Here is an 18908-nt window from a genome sequence, read left to right on the forward strand (position 1 = left end):
TGATGTTAGCTCTGGCAGTGTAAATCTTCAAAATATTTATGTTTGAGGACATCTTCATCAGGTCCATCATCACTTTGGTGGATGCACGAGGGAGTGTAAGACATAACACTTTCCACTAAGGTGAGCAGGATTGTTGGTCTGGGAGTGAGGTAGTGTATAAACTTACCTAGGCACTGTTACCCATTTCTGTTTTCTCAATCTCTCTGAGGTAGCCAAAGTGGTTGTGGTATATAAACAATACCTACAGCTAGTGTACCTTTCTCCTAGCTCCTTCCTAGGCCCAAGTTAATTAGCGTGGGATTGCTGCAAATACAGATGGGATTGCCCAAAACAATTTAGGTAACATGAATATTTCCTGAGGGTCCTGAAGCCCCCCCTCAAGCCTAAGACTCAAGGGCAGTATTTTACATGCATTGCCCTGCAGAGGATATGAGTGAATCTGATAGGGCAGAGGAGCTTTATTTTTAGTTCTGGCCTTTGAGACAACATTAGTTTTCATATTTTCCAAAATAATCAATAACAAATCATACATAAATTACACAGAGGGGCTTGTGGTCAGCAGGCTTCATATACCCATCATTAACATTTTGCTTCCACCCACTACAGCATACAGCATGACGCAAATAGTTTGGTCCACTTTACACATTGCCTCCCTTCACTTTGAGTGACTGTAAAAAGCCTGGGCACATTGTTCACATCAGCCTAAAAATAGTTCATGTCCCTTCAGCGGGAAATTTCTTCACAGTGTGCCTTTCATCAATTTTATATCCTTGCATAACCATTATTTAATTAACATACACTTTGGGTGTCCTGTTGGCTAGTGATTTTGGTCTCCATTTCAAAGTTGCAGATATGAAGTAATTGTCTCATTGTAGTTATTGTTGTTGCCTATGACTTGAGTGCTTGTTTAGACCTTTATTTAGTTATCTCTCCTTCATAAATTTCTTTTATTTATTTAAGACGTTTTATATAGCGCTGGCCTGACCTGAGGGTATCGGAGCGCTTTACATCAGATACAATGCAGATAATCACATAAAACAATACAAATATTAATACTAAAATGCACAGCACTAATAAAAGGCTTGTTAATTTAAAAAATGTCAATAGTAAAAACAGCCACATCAGTTAATGTTTTTTTTTACTTTCAAATTCTTATTCAAGCAAACGGAAAGCCATGTTTCAGTGGCAGCATGTTTTTTTTAATTTCTGTGGCTTAAACATGCAATAAAAAAAAGAACATTGCACCAGCTTGCCAGTTCCAGATCTTTTGGTTTTGCCAATGCTCGTTTAAGGTACCTTGTGAAGAGGCTCATCCCCTGCAGTGAAGTACTCGCTTTTTTCAAAAAATACCCCCAACCACCAGGATTGCATACATTTTAATTTTATTTTAAGTGGGGGGGGACAAGACACCACAAGGCAGTGTGACGTCTTCCACTACTTCCACGATGAATGTGATAAACCTACAGGAGGATGATCTAGGTTGCACAAAAGGCATTTTAAGGCCTTATTTGTAAGAGCTTGTGCTTCCCCCTGACCTTGTTCCATTCACACCCTCGACACAATTGCATAATTTAACCCCAATTCTATTCCCAAAGCTGCTCATATATACAATATGTTACTATCGCCAACTTCAGTGCGATTAAAAAAATCTATTGAATTATTGTGGGAAAATAAACTTTCTGAATCATTCACTGTTCATCAATAAGATAAAATATGGCTTAAAATGTTTAACACCTCCAAAGCTGTGAGTATTACACAATCTTTATTTTGTGTTTATAATAGAGCTGTTATCACCCCTGAATTTGATCCATCGACTTCTCCACTATGTTGGTCATGTTTCACTTTCAATGGTGCTTTAACTCATTTACTCTATTATTGCTCTCATGTGTTCAATTTTTGGAAAGTTATTTGGTTCAAATGTTTAAAGATCTTCCACTGTAATATTCCACTGTCAATCCAAAATGTTTTCTTTGGATCTATTTAAATTGATGTGGCAGGTGCACAGCTTAATTGATTTGTGAGATTAGTTTCCTTTAGTGTGTTGGTTTTGTTTGATCCAATGGTTTACAAACGATTGGGTGCTCTCAAGGTGGCGTATCCGTACTATACGTCAATGTATTAAACTGAAAATGTGCTCCCAGACGTTGGAAGCATCCCTTATTGAGGCACTCCTTTGGTTCTTAGGAAATAAGACTCCTCCAGTTATTTGTTTTCAAACATGGTTCTCATTTATTATATTCATTTCATTTAGTCGTGAATCTTTAGAATTTGTTTTTCATTCCATTTTCACATGTGCTTGTTTATAATTAAATCTTTACACTTCGCTCCAATGCATTTTGGCCATAATGGCCTTCTGGGAGCTTTCCTGAGGGTCCCGGGGAGCAGCGTCTGGAGGCAGGAGGCACCGGCCGGAGGAGAGCCCGAGAGAGGCAGGGAGGGAGGGCCGAGAGCAGGGGGAGGAGAGTGGGAAGTGAGGTCTTCCCTCGCAGAACCAAAGGAGTGCCTCAATAAGGGATGCCTCCAACGTCTGGGAGCACATTTTCAGTTCTTTGGATCTATGTCACCTGTCTTTGATCATATTTTCCCCAAACTATTGTGTTATTTGATCTTTTCATTGCGCTTGCCTTTAAGGTTATAAGATACTTCTAAATTATCTATGTCAAAATGGTGGAATTTTATTTGTGATGAACATAGAATATCTACTGTTTCCTCATTATCGTTACTACACCAGAAGAATAAATCAGAAATATATTGGTTACCTTTTACTATATATCCATCCTCTCACTCGCCATTATCTTAGATCTTCTATCTCTATTTCTATTTCTCTCTATGTTTCTTTCTATCCTTAACCCTCCTCTGTCTTCCTACTGTCACCTCCTAATTCTCTTCTTTCAAGTATCTTTCTCTCACTGTTTCCGTTTTATATAAAATGAGACAGATTTGTTATACTTCATAAAATTCTCTGTTTTGTTCCAACTCCTTCAGCAATTGTAATACTCTGGATTGTTTATCACTATTATAATACACTTGCTACAAATATTGTTAATGCTTCATGAATCTTAACCAAAAAAGAAAATCAGAGCTTGTGCTTCTTTAATGCATCAGATGCTGTAACGGAGGAAAAGGTTGAAACATCTGACCCAATCTATGCACCATACCTATGAACGTGGGGGCCTGTTACAGCCATAAACGTAGTAGTCTGTCTATCATTTCCATGAAGTGGGAGACTGCCAGTTTTTATGTCGTGGTATAGTGTATGTGTAGATCTCTGTATATATGCCAGTGTATCTTGGTGCTGTTGGCAATTTAACAAACATAAGTGAGTAGGACAAAGGAAATCCAGGGGTAAATAACAAGGTAAAGGTCCAGCAACTGGCAAACTGCTACACTTGTGGGACGCCTGCTATGCACCCAATAGTCTGTCTTTTATGTCCATGTGAATGGGAGACTTGAGGAAGTCTTAGAGGCCACACTGAGTAGCAGAGGTCTGCCCTTCAACAGAGGGATTACAAATACAATACACCACTGATATGTAGAGGAAGCAAGGCGTACCAACAGCGCATTATAAAAAAATTAATTAAAAAAAAGAGCGAGCCTACAAAGACGATCCTCTAACTTGGGAAAAGATCAGCGGGGATGGGGACTTAAACAAATCAGGCGAAAATTCTGGAGACTACGGGTTCAGATTAATTTTCCCAGACTTCATTGTAAATTGAGGTTGACTACACTATTCCTTATACACACAGAGATCTCCACTCCCTTCTTTTGGGTGGAATGGCTGAGTTCTAACAATGCAGCTTGGGGCTGTGCTTAGAATGAGAAGAAAGGGTCCCTACTCAAGGTGTGTTTCATGACCTGATGCAGTGATTCATGTGTTCTTTCCATGGTATTACTCATTTTTATTCTGATGGTGCAAAGGATGTTCCGAGGAGCGACAGACCTGCTTTTGGACATGTTGCAGTGGGATTCATGGTTTGTCAGATAAAATAAACACACCTTGGTCATACTGAATTGAAATCCCTGAAGTACGTAGGCTTGACCTGGTCATGCAGTATAATTGCTGCCTCTGACTCATGACAGGGAAAGTGATTTAGTCATGCGTAGCTGCTGATAAAAACACAGCATTAACTCGTAGCTCTAGTTCTCTTCCACACATACGTACTGTTTGTAGAACAGACTGCATAGTGCATGGAACTACAACATAAACATATTGAGTGTCTCCTAATGGTCTACCGCATCAGGGGTGTCCAACTGCGGTCCACAAGGGCCGATCCAAGACAGATTTCAGGATATCTAGATAAGAGTTTACATACAAATAAACACAGCTGGTGGTCATTCTGGTTTAAACATAATAGAATGAGCATAAAAGCAATCTAAACAGACCTATAAAATCAGTGGTTGGCTGGAAACCTGGCATGGCTCCTGGTTCCCTCGACCTACGCTGGACACCTGCCACTCAGACACGCTCTTGTGGAAGAGCGGTCATGTGTCTCTTCTCATTCAATAGCCTTGTATTTATGTATCTGTAGGTTTCTAGTGTGCTGTATCTACCCATGCGAATACTTCAGCGTGTAGGACGAGGGATAGACTAAAAGTAGTCAGAAGGGAAGTAGTGGAAGAGAAGAACGCAGCCAATCGGGGAGGGCATCTGCAGCCCTTTGAAGTTCAGCCGGTCTGAGGGTTCAAGTGTCTGAAGGGTTCAATTTTCAGAAGTTTTCTGATCCGGATTCGACTGGTAGCCAGTGAAGAGGTTTTAAGGCGGGGTTGATGTGGGCCCACTTACAAAGGATAACAGCGCATTGTGGATGTCTGGTTTTGCAGACTTTGTAGTTTGGAATAAGAGTTTTCAGGAGGCCAGAGTAGCAGAAATTACAGTAGTCGAGGCAGGACACGATGAGGGCTCTAGTCGGTTCCGCCTCATGGCCGGTTTGGAGTCCTGACTGGATTTTGCCAAGTAGGAACTGCTGGAGATTCATTCCTTTGACCACTACATTATCTTGTGGAGCAAAAGATGGGTCTGAATTAAAGAGTACTCCGTGTACTTGGCTTTTGCGGTCATTGAAGAAGCGGTGCCAAGCCCTGGGATCAGTCAAATGGAGACAGGCTCAGTACAATGATCTCAGTCTTGGTTCTGCCCATGCAGAGGAAGCGGTCCTTTGTCTTCTGGGAGACGTGGTCAGCCGCATGGCTTTTTATGACCTCTTTGGTGCAAGACACTGCAATGCCAGAAAGCTCACTCCATATGGATGGATTGCTGGTACAGTGACATCAATCTTCATGATAGGAAAAAGTTGCATGATAATTCAGGAGCTAGAATCGTGAAATGTTAAGAAACCACTCTGGAGGAGACTCTTCTATAAACTGTTTTCATTTTCTAAAATGTAGGCATGGAGGTGGAGATGGTGCTCCATTCCCCTGTGCTTGTACAATATTATAGTGGTTGTAAATAACAATCATTCAGGGAGCTACCAAATCGAACAAAGGGCCTCTAACGCTATACTGGCACCAACACACCAATCTACTGACTTGTGTGCCTTTGGATTTGCACTCTGTGCACATAGTTGCGTGGAAAGCCATAACAGAACTCAGTCAATGCATTCCAGGCTGACATTCAGGGTCCCCATTAGTGTGGTTGGAAAGAATGACTATCTGATTTTTTTAGTTACAAAATACTAATCAATGGACAGATCCCAATGCCCTCATATTAATCCATGATATCAAAAAAATGGGCAACCCAAACAACCCTTGAGTGCTTGGGCAAAAATCAATGATCAGGTATGTATGCCTTCAAGGGATTTTATTTCACAATATTTTGTCTCTTTACCAGAGAGTTTCAACTTATAAGGGTCAAATGAATAGGTAAATTATTTTTTGGAAAATAATTCCTATTCTTAATTAATTTGACACCATTGAATCTATGGTAGCGTCTAAGTCTGTATCATTTAGTTTACTCCTACAATGTATTAAGTAAACTTACACATGCTGTCAAAGAAGTCATATAAAAAGGAAAAACTGAGAGGGTGTATATAGAAAAATAGATGATTTTATCTTGGTCAAATGAATTACAGGGTACAAATATAAACAACTTCAACTTACTTACACCTTCTCTTTTATGATTTATTTTTAATTAATAATTTGAAGAAAGATGTCTCTTAATGTCACAGTGAGGTCACCTGAGTAATAGTGTTACCTATCTGTTGCATTTGTATAAATTGTTTATATTTGTACCCTGTAATTCATTTGAAATACAGGGTAATGTGCAATAAAATCCCTTGAAGGCATACATACCTGATCACTCATATTAATCCAGCAAAACAATACCTTAAAAAGATACAGACCACATAGAAATGAAAGAAAGCTTGACAACAAGTGCCAAAAATAAGATAATAATGGTACTAAGTAGGGTTACACAAATGTCATGCTCCAGCTTCAATGAACCCCTACTTTCCTGCACCAAGAGGGGCACGAAACGAGTAGCTAGCCATTGAAATCTATCACGGTGTAAAGATCCTAATTTACCACATTCACAAAGCAGTGTTAGAATTTGGTGAAATACTTGAAAATAGTAGTAAAACAGAACTATTCAAGAGTTTGATGACATGAGTGAAGAGTTAATTTATCCACTTGGGACATCTTTCAAGGGTGACCATAAAGAGTGACAGTATAATCATTAATTGGTGTCACAAACAAATTTTGCAATTGAACAGTTGTCTTATGGAAGAGTATTCCTGTTTTTGTGATCTTTGCAGCCAGCATTTTTAAAGTCAGTATGGGCGAGTTCTGACACATGTTATGTTATGTTATTTGTGTCTTTTATAGCGCTCGGCTACTCAAAAGAGTGTCCCGGCGCTTTATTGACAGCCTGAAAAAGACAAACACAACACACAGATTAAAAGAGAACGGCGTCATTGTCAGCTACTAAAGTTTCCCTCCGAATGTTAGAATGGGCTGATCTAGTGACCACTGTGGCCATGCTATTTGGGGACAGGAATGATTGTATCTCTGATCCCTCACTGCCAAACATTTGGACAAGATCCCACCAAACATGTTCATATATTTGTAGAAGGGTCTCTCTACAGAGCAACTCTAGTGAAAGCACCCGACTCCTCTCAAACATACAAACACGGCCCCCTGCTAAGATCCAGGCTTCCTTCGCTCTGAACTGTGCAGTGTAACCATGATATCCACAGTTCTGAGAAGTAAAGGATATGTAGATTTATTAACAGAGGAGGCTTACCTGCTGCTGGCTTTGTTCCTCCAGGTTCAGCTTGACCTCCAAGGACTGCCGGGCTTCTAGAAAGGCCTTGCGATGCTTGCGGTCAGCCATGTAGTAGGACATGATCCCAACGGTGATGGTGCACAGGTAGATGGCAATGTTGGACAGGATCTTGGGATCAAAAAAAGGGGAACGAGAAGATGAGGTGCTGGAGAGCTTCAGGTAACAATGCGCAAAACCTACATGTGCTACATTCAACACGTGATTAGATACATTTTTAAAATCTGACACATGCACGTACTCCTCATCACCAAAGCATCTTGATCTCCTTTTGCAAATGCACACTTTAATTGTCTGGTTTTGTTACCAACCTGCCATATGTGCATACCACATGACTATTTCCAACTCTAATTTTTGACTTGCTTGTACCTTTTTTCTCTAGCATGCATATGTACAATGTTTTAATGTATAATATTGGACCGATTCACCAAGATAACCGTAGACCATTGATAGAATTCACTTTTCGATGCCCTAATCACTCCCTTTTCCATATGTAAGTTAGCATCATATGGCTAACTAATGGAGTTCGTATATGTACTTATGATGCATTATTCCGTTTGCTACTTTATTATTCAAATGTATGTGTGGCTATATTAGTTCCTTAGCTTAGCCTGTGTGCCGCCATTTTGTGTATCCCTCTGTGCCCGTGAGCCTCACTCCTTCATCTGCCCCTCCCGCAGGAATAGAGAATTTCACTAAGACAGCAGTTTTCGTTTCTCGGCTTGCTGTGGCCGAAACTAACAAGTCTCTTTATCAGTAATGTTCTCATGCCCCGAGACGCTGAAGCCTAGCTCCATGGCCTTGAGTAGAGATAGCGATGTATCCTTTGCAGGTGCAGATGCCTGCTGCATGATGGCATTGTTCGTTGGTCTGGGTTTCAGTAATTTTCCAGAAGGGGCGTACCCCAATGAACTGTGTTGCATTATAATGTATTGCTGTGATGCAGAGAGTCAGTCCTCTCGTTCGCACTCCTAGGAGTGAGGTCGGACAGGGCCCTCTCATATGAGTGTTGTCTGGCCTAATAAAGACTTTTGTTTATTCTTCTCCACTGTCCGGCTGACTTCCTATATAGTTACTATAGGTGAGTGTGGTAAGTCACTCGGGTGGATTTGAGCCACGCTTATCAGATGGCGCCCGAACAGGGACCCCGCGATAAGGATCTTTCTCACCCGTAGGTGGGTAGCAGAAGACCGGGGACCCGCTGGTCGGCACGGTGGGCCCGGGTACCCATCTGATGCCGAGCTTGGTTCTCGCAGCGCTGCCCCACCCTGCTGATCGGGAGAGGTCCCGGTTCGGATCTTACGCCGGGGTCCAGAAGGCGGAACTCGAAGCTGACCGTGTTGGTCCTGGCAGCCGGAGGTGGAGAACGGTAGAGGTCGGTGCCGCCTACGGAAGGTGAGTGGTCCACCTGTGATTGTTTCAGGAACTGGAGTGTTCCGGGAGACTAGAGTGTCTCCAGTGGTTTGAGGAGCCGGTGTGCTCCTGGGGCTAGTGTGCTCCGGGGAACTCAGAGTGCGAGCAGGCGCTCTGACAGACTTGACGAGGTTGGGGGAATATCTAGATATATTGTTTGTAGTGATCCGACCGGGTGGTACTGTGGTGAAGGCGTGGCTCATTGCGGGTGGACTCCGGTGCTTACCCTGAACTCCTAGAGTGGTGGTTCAGTGGAGGTGAGATCTGGGTCTCCCGTGGTAAAGTGCGCAGTGATCCATAGTGCCGCAAGGGGAGCGGATTTGTTCCCCATCCTCAGAACAGTTAGTGTACTGTTCGGTCTGCGGTAGGGTCCAGGTTCCCCAGGACTTGGTCGACGGGCCTTGTCCCATTTGGTAACACGTGTTTGGAGGTATTGTATATGTGTGTGTGTGATTTCCCAACGTATAATCATATGTGTGTGTGAACGAGCTCGAGCTAGTGATTCAAGGTAACGAAGTTTGTGGAGAAGTGTTTTCTTTCACACCAAGGCAGAGATGCCGTGTTTTAGTAAGTTACGATGTTTTGGATGCTGTTGTCGACCCTCAGATACTAGACTGGCAGAGAGCCAACCCGCACCCCCTGAGGGCACTCCAAGTTTTGATATGTACATCAAGCATGGATTGCCCCCGATTTTGTTTGGCACTTTATGGCACCGGTACACCGCTGACAATGTGGATTTACAATGGCATTTGACGGGTTCTTTTGAAGAAGCTAAATTGGATTATTTGCAGGACAAATTGTTTGCTAGGCGTAGCCGTCAAAGCATGTTTGATTCTTTAAGAGTGTGGCAGAAAGAAGCCAGGAAACGTAAGTTGAGAGAAGAGAAAGAGGCTTTTAAAAAGTCCGCGCAGACTATGGCACAGAAAGCGAGAGAACACACCAAGAATGAGAATGAGCAGCGTTTGGAGCGCGCAGATAGGCTTTGCAGGTTGAAAGAAAATAAGAGTTATGTAGTGCGAGAGGACGACCCTGATGAGATGGAAGACATTTTGAATGCCCGGCCCCCTCCTCCTTATGCCCCGCAGTCCTTGTACCCCTCCTTGCCAGATCCGGCTTCCATTAGTGGGATTAGTGGGGTTCCGGGTCCATCAGCAAGTGCTCCTCAACATGTCGCATCCCCGCCCTTGACACCTCTCGTTTCTTTACTCCAGACCACTTCACCTACACCTTCCCAATTCTCTTCAGCACTCCCTACTGTCTCAGCTAGTACCACCCCCAGTCAGGAGATGTTAACGCCGAGTCGAGGCGCAGGTAGTGGACTACTCTCACAGGTACGGAAGTTGCTTACGCGTTCTACAGTTGGTTTGGATGAGAAGAGTATAGTGGCTAATCAGGCATGCCAGTGGGCAAGGAATAATATTTATTCGTTTGAAGATATTTGGTCCACAATGGAAAATTTTGAGCCTTTGATGCAACAGCACGCTTTGTGGCATATGTCGAATGTATTGATACCGCTATGGGAGCTAGGGTATGGAGGTGTGGCTCCGGCGACTTTGCGAGATATACAGAGCGGAGCCTTCAGAACGAATACTGGGGTGAAGGAGGTGATGCGTAGTTTACGCGCTCTATTACAGTACAGAAATGAGCTGCCCTCAGCAGGTGCGCCCCATTTTCCAGGTATACATCCCATGCGTGAGGTACATCCCATTTTCCATCCCGAGATCCCCGAGATAGTAGATCCAGTCACGCGGGCTGTCACCAGAAATAGGGTGGACGCACATTTTCAGGAGCAATGGGTGTATACGCCATGGAAGAGAAGTGAGGTATTAGCATTGAAGGCTCAGTTGCCAGATTCTAGGAAGAACCCTACTGCCTACTACAAAGAGCTAACGGAAGCTGCATCTTCCACTGTAATGACTTTGGCTGATGTTGAATTGTTTTTTGGGCTTCTGTCCCAGTCGATGTATGGCGGCAGGTGAAAGGTACAGATCATTCGGAAGAGTTAGGAGGTACGTGGCAGGAGTTGCAGGATTGGGATAAAGAACGTAAGCCAGGGGAAAAGCCGAAAGCTGAGATATTAGCTTTACCGGGGCGCATAATAAAATACATGCACTCTCTCATTCCCCCGAAGAAGGTAGACTGGGACAAGTTGACGGCTTGTAAGCAGAAAAAGGATGAGGCGGTCTCAGACTTCTTCACGAGGTTCGAAGAGACGTTTACGGATTTCAGTGGGCAGGATGTGTCACAGGATGGAGGGTTGCGACTCTTTGTGAATAGGTTTGTCGTGAACTTATTACCCGAGATTTCAGCGCGATTGCAAGCGTCGGAGAGCACATGGACAACGTCCTCACCCTCTGGTATCCTCAGTATGGCACAGTATTATGAGCACAGGGAAAATGAGAGTAAGGACAAGCAGGAAAAGAAGGCTAAGGATTTGAAGACTAGGGTTTTGTTGCAGCAAGTGGCTAGGGGCCGAGGAAGAGGAGCGGCGCCGGGTCGTGGCGGCGGCTATGGGAGAGGCGAGAGTAGGGAACGACTGGGACCGAATCAGTGTGCGAAGTGCAAGCAGGAGGGGCATTGGTGGAGGGATTGCCCACTGTTTCAGTCGAATGCCGGCTCAGGGCGAGGACGAGGAAGAGGTAGTGGTGATTCTGGGAGACAGAACGCACGGTCGGAGGGAGGCGGAAGACCGGGAGGTAATTACTTCGACAATGGTGCAGACAGGCAACAGTTGCAGAGGGGCGGTGGTCAGTACTATAATGATGATTACTCAGTGGACGATCTGACAGGGTTCTCCCACAACTAGGACAGCGTAGGACAGAGCGAGGGACCAGTGCCTGTGGAAGTTGATCAAAGGGGACCCTATGTCGAGGCAGACTTATTGGGGTCTCAACAAAAATTTCTAGTGGATACGGGTGCGACGAAAAGTTCAGTGGCTCATTCACGGGTCCCAGGGGCGGCTCTGTCTGGCAAGAATAATATCTCTGTGGGTTTTTCAGGTACCCCGGTGATTAGCCCCATTTCTAAACCCCTTACGTTAACGATTGGTCCTTTCACTGTTGATTCACCGTTCTTATTGACTTCAAATTGTGGAGAAAATTTGCTGGGCTTAGATTTACTGAAGAGGTTGCACGCCACCATTTATTGTTCCCCGGATGGCGTGTACCTTACGTTGGGCCCAACTGTCGCTCGCCCACTACAATGTTTTTCTAAAGATGACCCATTACCACCTGAATTTCAAGGGATACCCGACAGTTTGTGGGCCGTCAATGATACAGATGTAGGTAAAATGGATATTGCCCCGGTGACAATAAGGGTAAAGGTAGGAGCGAAATTACCCAGGGTTCCACAGTACAGGATTCCTAGGGAGGGAGAAAAAGCCCTGTTACAAATAATACAAGATTTGATTCGGTCTGGTGTAGTGGAAGAAACGGATTCGAATATATGTAACAGCCCTTTACTACCTATCCTTAAAAGGCGATCGCCAGAAGCTACAGATAATACTCCTGATGTATATAGGTTCGTAATTGATCTGCGCCACGTGAATAGAGTAGTGGAGCCACAATACCCGGTGGTCTCGGATATCACTACGATATTGACAATGATTCCCCCCTCTGCTAAATATTTATCTGTTCTGGATTTGAAGAATGCCTTCTTCAGTATTCCAGTGCATGAAGACAGCCGTTATCTCTTCGGATTCTCATTGGATGAACTGGAACTTCCACCTGGCAACGTCATGTTGCAGTATGTGGATGATATCCTGATAGCATCGGACGACGAGAAGGGTTGTAAGGATGCTACTGTCAAATTACTGCACCATTTGGCCAAAAGGGGGCATAAAGTGTCCCTTCCAAAGTTTCAATACTGTCGAACGGAGGTTACCTACCTCGGTCACCTCCTTTCGAAAGTGGGGAGGAGATTGACGCCAGAGCGCATAAAAGCTATCACTAACATGAAGGTACCTAACACGCAGCGAGAGGTGCGCGCATTTCTGGGCATAACATCGTATTGTCGCCAGTGTATACCTAACTATGCGTTACTAACAAAACCCCTATTGTACCTGACTACCAAAGAAGTGCGCGAACCTCTACCCTGGACCCCTGCATGTCAAGAAGCGTTTGAGTCACTAAAAGACGCTTTATGTTCTGCGCCCGTTCTTGGAACACCTGATTACCAGAAGCCTTTTGTTCTTTACGTACATGAGGCGGAAGGTTGCGCGTTGTCTGTTTTAACTCAGTGTTTTGGGGGGAAACAGAGACCCTGCGCTTATTTCTCTGCAATGCTTGACAATGTGGCAAGAGCGCTGCCGAGTTGTCTGAGAGCCACGGCGGCTGCTGCGGTCTCTATAAGACAATCGGCAGGGCTCGTATTGGGATCAGATCTCACAGTAATGGTACCGCATGCTGTGGACATTTTGCTAAACAGAACACAGACGCAGCATTTAACTAGTGCTCGTCTTACCGGTTATGAGATGACCCTCTTTGCACCTCATGTGACGATAAAAAAGTGTGCTACACTGAATCCTGCCACATTGTTACCTATCCCCACAGATACAAAGGACGATGACATACATGACTGTTTGTTTAGGACAGAAGAGGAGACAAAGGGGAGGGTGGATCTGACAGACAAGCCCTTAGACGAACCGGACGGGGAGTTGTATGTGGATGGGTCTTGTTTTAAATTGCCAGATGGTACATCGACAGCAGCATATGCAATAACGACATTACAGACGGTAGTGGAGACATCTAGGATACCTTACAATTCGGCCCAAGCTGCCGAGATAATAGCTTTACTGAGAGCATGTGAATTGAGTGAGGGGCTGGACGTGAACATTTATACTGACAGCCAATACGCCTTTGGCGTGGCTCATAATTATGGGCGACTCTGGGCGGAACGGGGATTTTTGACTTCCCATGGCCAACGCATACAACATGGTCCACTGATATTACGACTGTTAGCGGCATTGACGTTACCCAAAAGATTGGCTGTGATAAAGTGTAGCGCACATAAGACAATAGTGGATGATGTGGGGCGAGGCAATGCCTTTGCAGACGAAACAGCAAAAGAGACTGCTCGGACAAAATTACCACGGATGTTTGTGGCAGGACCAGCTAGATGGGTCCCAGACGTTAACATGTTTGCAGATACTGTGCAGAGTGTAAAAAATATACAAGAGAAAGTGACTGAAGATGAATTGAGGACATGGAAGAATGGGGAGGGGCGATTGGATGCGGATGAATGTTGGACAGATGTGACCGATAAGAGACGATGGTTACTCCCAAATGCATATGTTCTCCCAGTAGTGACGATGGCTCATGGGCCTGCACATATTAGTGCTAAAGGAATATGCAAATTGTTAGACCCAGTGTGGAGCAATAAAAATATCTCCAAAGTGGCGACTCATTTGGTCCGACAGTGCATGGTGTGTTTGAGGCACAATCCTGGAAAGGGTACCCCTGTCCCAGCTGGAAATTTCGCACCTCCCTCTTTCCCTTTTGAGGTGATTCAGATGGACTATATTGAGATGGAAAGGGTCAACAACCTGAAATACGTCCTTGTGGTTGTATGTGCTTTTAGCAGGTGGGTGGAGGCTTTTCCAACCAAAGATTGCACGGCCATGTCTACTGCAAAAATGTTGATAAAGGAGTATTTTTCTCGCTTTGGATTACCTAGGGTGATCTGGAGTGATAATGGTACGTCCTTTAATGCAGAATTAGTAAAGCAAATATGTAAAGGCTTACAGATTTCCCAAAAGTTCCACTCGGCCCAACACCCTCAGGCAGCAGGACTTGTGGAGCGGTTTAACGGAACGCTCAAACTAAAAATGGCCAAAATACAGGAGAGTACAGGTCTCTGTTGGCCAGATGCCCTTCCTCTAGCCTTGCTTTCTACGAGAGTAACAGTGAATTCGAAAACGGGTATCTCCTCCCATGAAGTGATGTTTACGACCAAATTGATCCTTTTGAACCCTGGCAGGAATTTACAAATCGATTCATGACAGACTTAAACTAATTTATGAGGGTGAAGAGCTCTATCTAGGACTTCGGGAAGGGGGCTTTATGGGGCGTGGTTTGCCTTGTAAATGTGGGGGCGCCTGCATGTTTGTGGGCATTCTCAAACCCCGATTTACCCCTTTTACATCCTGAAAGGGATCAGATCTCACAGTGCTGGTGTAAATTTGCTTCAAGAGCACAAAGGACAATGGACCATCAGCAGATTTGGTGGGGGTGTGGGGCAGAGGTTTTTCCAAAGGGAAAAACATTTCCCCCACAGAGAAAACAAAATGTGTTTTTGCAGAGAGGATCCTACTTCCCCTGTATGGAGTGGGGTTCTTCGCTATGAAAAACTCGATAGAAAGGGTACAGACAGTTGCGTAGCTTGGTCAGTAAGATTAGGGGGGGGGGGGTGACCGCTTCAGATTTTCCTACAATTACAGAGGCATATAATGTTAAAATACATAGCTGCCAAGGTTTCAGATTGCTTATGTGTGACATTTTCGAAATTTCAGTGTAATTATGAGTGACATTCAACAACCCTGATTGACACTTTCTCGTGAGCAAAAATCAAGCAATGAAGATGAGGGAAACATTTATACCAGAAATTACAGCCATTTCCGCAATGAGAAATTCTACGAAGATCCTAAAACTATTGCAAAGCACCAGAAATGGAAGGTCACTATCTGACATGAAACACAGACTGCATACCTGCCACGTTTTAAGAGTGCTTGTGTGTGACATTTTCAAAGTTTCAGGGTACTTATGAATGACATTAAGAGTGACACTTTTTGGCAAGCAAAATCAATAAATTAAGTACATGGAAACAGATAAACATAAGAAATTACACTCATTTGAGCAAGGACAAGCTATGAGAAGAACTTGAAACTCCTTCCAAAGAACACCTGACCCTAAAGTAAAACGATTGTATACCCACAATCTACTCACATCTTACATGATTTTACACTTGCGATCGCTACTGCTTCTTGCAGAGCCACAGACAAATTGCATTTGACAGTGTAAAATTGCCAGATCATGTTTGAATGGAACACCTTATCGCACTTGGTTCAGCAATGCAACTCCTTTTCTTATTGTAATCTGAACCTTATTCCGTGCTCTCTTCCTAAACACAAACATCACTGATTCTAGTGCTTGATCCGTAGTGTAACAGGCCACTTACCCGCCTTCCAAAGAAAGCCCTCTCATGTCCTATTAATAATGTTATGTTGGTTAACGGATGGGTGGGGTCCTCCGGCAGTCCATGGCCATACAGTCTTCTGACCGGGGCAGAAGGGCAAATGCTCTCAGCAGCAGAACTTACGTTGCAGTGTGCGCAGTGGGTGTCTTTTAAAAGCAGCGCTCACAGGAACAGGAAGCAAGTTGAGTACTTCAATTTGCCTAGTCCCTGCCAGGGTCAAAGCAATGTCTTCCTGGGGGCCAGTCAAGACTTGTAAAAAAAAATACATGATCCTCTCTGGAGTTAGTCACGCGTAGTACACTGACAGAGCCAGCCACGCTGTGGAGGCATGACAATAAATGAGTATTTGTATCCTAACAGTTACCGGTCACCTATTTAAGTGATTTAGAAAACAAAAGTGGAGAATACATTGGTCTACTTACTTTTTGCTACAATTTAAAGTTGCTGAGCGCGGCAATTCAGTAAAGGGCCACTTGTGGCCGCAATCACATCAAGTACGACTCGGATTTTCCCGCTGGCCGCAGAATACCAGGCGGGAGGTCATTCAGGGTGGCTCACCTCTGCACAGGCTGGATTGTGGTATGCTGCTCTGGTGGTGGGCTACTGAGTCTGCAACCACTCCAGCCAGCGGCACCACGGTCGATTCAGTCACTCTCATGTTTGCCGCCACAGCTGGTGGCTGTTGAGTGACGGTCGGGTGTGTCTGGTCGCGGGTTGGGATTCATTTTAGGTTTAGTGGTGAGCTGCCTGTGCGGCTGCATTTCTAGCAGGCAACAAACTGAAACTGACCCTCGCTTAGCATGCACCACAGGCTTCAGGATGTTCCGAGTCCTAATAATGAGTGGCTGTCAAAACAGTTACATTGTTACCGTAGCTGCCTGCAAGCAGTTTGAGCCAACCTCCAAGCATTCTTGAAGCAGTGCGCCTCGCGCTGCCATTCAAGAGTTCAGTAATGGTGCATAAGCAGAGCTACGGCTTGACACCTCAGAAGGCGCTATAATGCCTGACTTTGCATTTCAGTGTGGTGATGCGGACCCCCACACTGAAATGCGTAAGTCTAACACCTGATGCATGGTTCTTAGCAGGGCTGAAAATACATTTATGCGACAAGCAGAGTGCATGAGAGGGGTTAACGAGCAGTGGTAATGGATAGGAGCATGGATTGGTAGAAGGACTAAGTGAGAGAAAACATAACATTTTGTAAAATAACTAACATTTTTGAGGACTTTCAAAACGGAGAGAATGTGTGTGTATTTTTGTCTGTGTGTGTATTTTTGTCTGTGTGTGTAAAAATTCCTCGTAAAATCCGACAAACACATCACCATACCCGACTGAAAGACACTCCACCCAACTTTTATCAGAAAATAAATGTAACACCCCAAGCACACCCGTGAAGCTACGCCCCTGGGAACAGGAGTCATAAACGCACAAGTCCTTCCCTGGAGCAAACCTCGAATCCTGCACTTGGTGCATCTTTCCAGAGGTACTCCCGTAAATATCTGTGAATAAGGAAACGTCGGAAAAGTACATTTAGGCAGAGACCTCTGCCCGTAGTCTGTGAAAAGGCCCTTTTGTGTAAAGTACGTTTCCAACTGTACCAACTTCCTCCCTCTTGTCAGTTCTGCCATGCAACTACTTAATATCAGCCCTAGCGATTCATAATTTAATAGAAATTATTTATATAATAATCAAGTCTCTGAACTACAAGGGCCTCCAACCACGCTTTTCAATAACTCACCTTAAAAATATTTCTTTGCTTCCAATTTTCATTAAAAACAAGCATTTGCAATGCAATAAATCTCGCATTTACAAAAGTTTGAGCTATTTGCAGCGTAAATAACAAAGCCTTTTATTTATGTGTTGTTTTTAAAACTGATAAATAAAAAGTATAGTCATTTACAATGCCAATAGCTTAAACTCTCGCAAATGCAAGACATATTAGATTGCAAATGCTTTCGGCGCCCATGCTATACATTTTTTGAAAAAGCTTTAGGAGAGAGAAAATAGTGCTCGGAGGCTATAATTAAGGACTACTGAGTAACAACACATGTAACAGGGGGTGTTCTCATGAGACGTTACAAAGTGAGACAAGGCTGTACTAAGGAGAGACTACTAAGCCTATTGAACAATGAACAGCCATCGTTTTCAGTGGACAATGACACAACCCAATAAAAAATATGGGCGGAGATTGGGTGGAGCTTCAAGTCCCTTACTAAATACAGCATGCCTCGCAGAGCAACGTATGCGCTGCCTAGACTCACCCTAAACAAACTTCTGCAATGCAATAAGTCTCGCATTTACCAGAGTTTGAGCTATTGGCATTGTTAATGACAATGCCTTTTATTTATGTTTTTAAAAACCAAAACATAAATAAAAGGCATTGTCATTAACAATGCCAATAGCTTAAACTCTCGCAAATGCGAGACCTACTGCATTCCAAATGCTTGAAGGCATCGCTGGGTTGCTCCCTTCTGTCTTCCACGGCCCCTAAAGTGCTCCCTGTTTGCTACGAGTTGAATAAACAAGCCGGTGGTCACCACTGCACACTAGAGTCCCTCCTGCAGTAAGAGAAACTAATTAAAGAAACTAGTGCTTACAGACTAAAGAAGACCTACCATGTAACAACTGAAGTAAAAGGGCCTGACCTTATGGGAGGTTACTAATGAAGACAAGGCAGTACTAAGGCAGGACTAACAAGCCTAATAGCTATTCAGAAGCCAGCATTTACTAAGGACAATGACACAAGCCAATGACAAATATGGGCGGAGAGTGAGTAGGGCTTCAAGTACATACTCCAATATAGCATGGTTCGCAAACCAGCGCATGCGCTGCCCAGGCTCGACCTAAAAATGTATAAAATCTTTTTTTTCTTCATTTTTTACAATATTTGAGGAATACGGAACAAGCTTCTGAAAGTGTTTAGAGATTGTAAATACAAAGAACTGTAAAATTCCCATTACAGCATTTTTTAAAGACAGGTTGGAGCGGCACATCGGAGATTATTTAAATGAGAGTGCAAGGTGGTGAG

At 44.0% G+C, this 18908-nt stretch overlaps 1 protein-coding gene across 1 annotated transcript in view; it reads right to left on the reverse strand.

Annotated features, from left to right (window-relative positions):
* The window catches only part of ADCY3 (adenylate cyclase 3), a 408762-nt gene that overhangs the window by 289161 nt on the left and 100693 nt on the right, over nucleotides 1–18908 (reverse strand). Inside the window, exon 2 of the mRNA XM_086928026.1 lies at nucleotides 7238–7387. Within this exon, the coding sequence (XP_086784152.1) occupies nucleotides 7238–7387 (150 nt within the window). The remainder of the gene's footprint in view (nucleotides 1–7237; nucleotides 7388–18908) is intronic.

This window comes from Lissotriton vulgaris, chromosome 6 (assembly GCF_964263255.1).
Source record: "Lissotriton vulgaris chromosome 6, aLisVul1.2, whole genome shotgun sequence".
NCBI classification, from domain to species: domain Eukaryota; kingdom Metazoa; phylum Chordata; class Amphibia; order Caudata; family Salamandridae; genus Lissotriton; species Lissotriton vulgaris.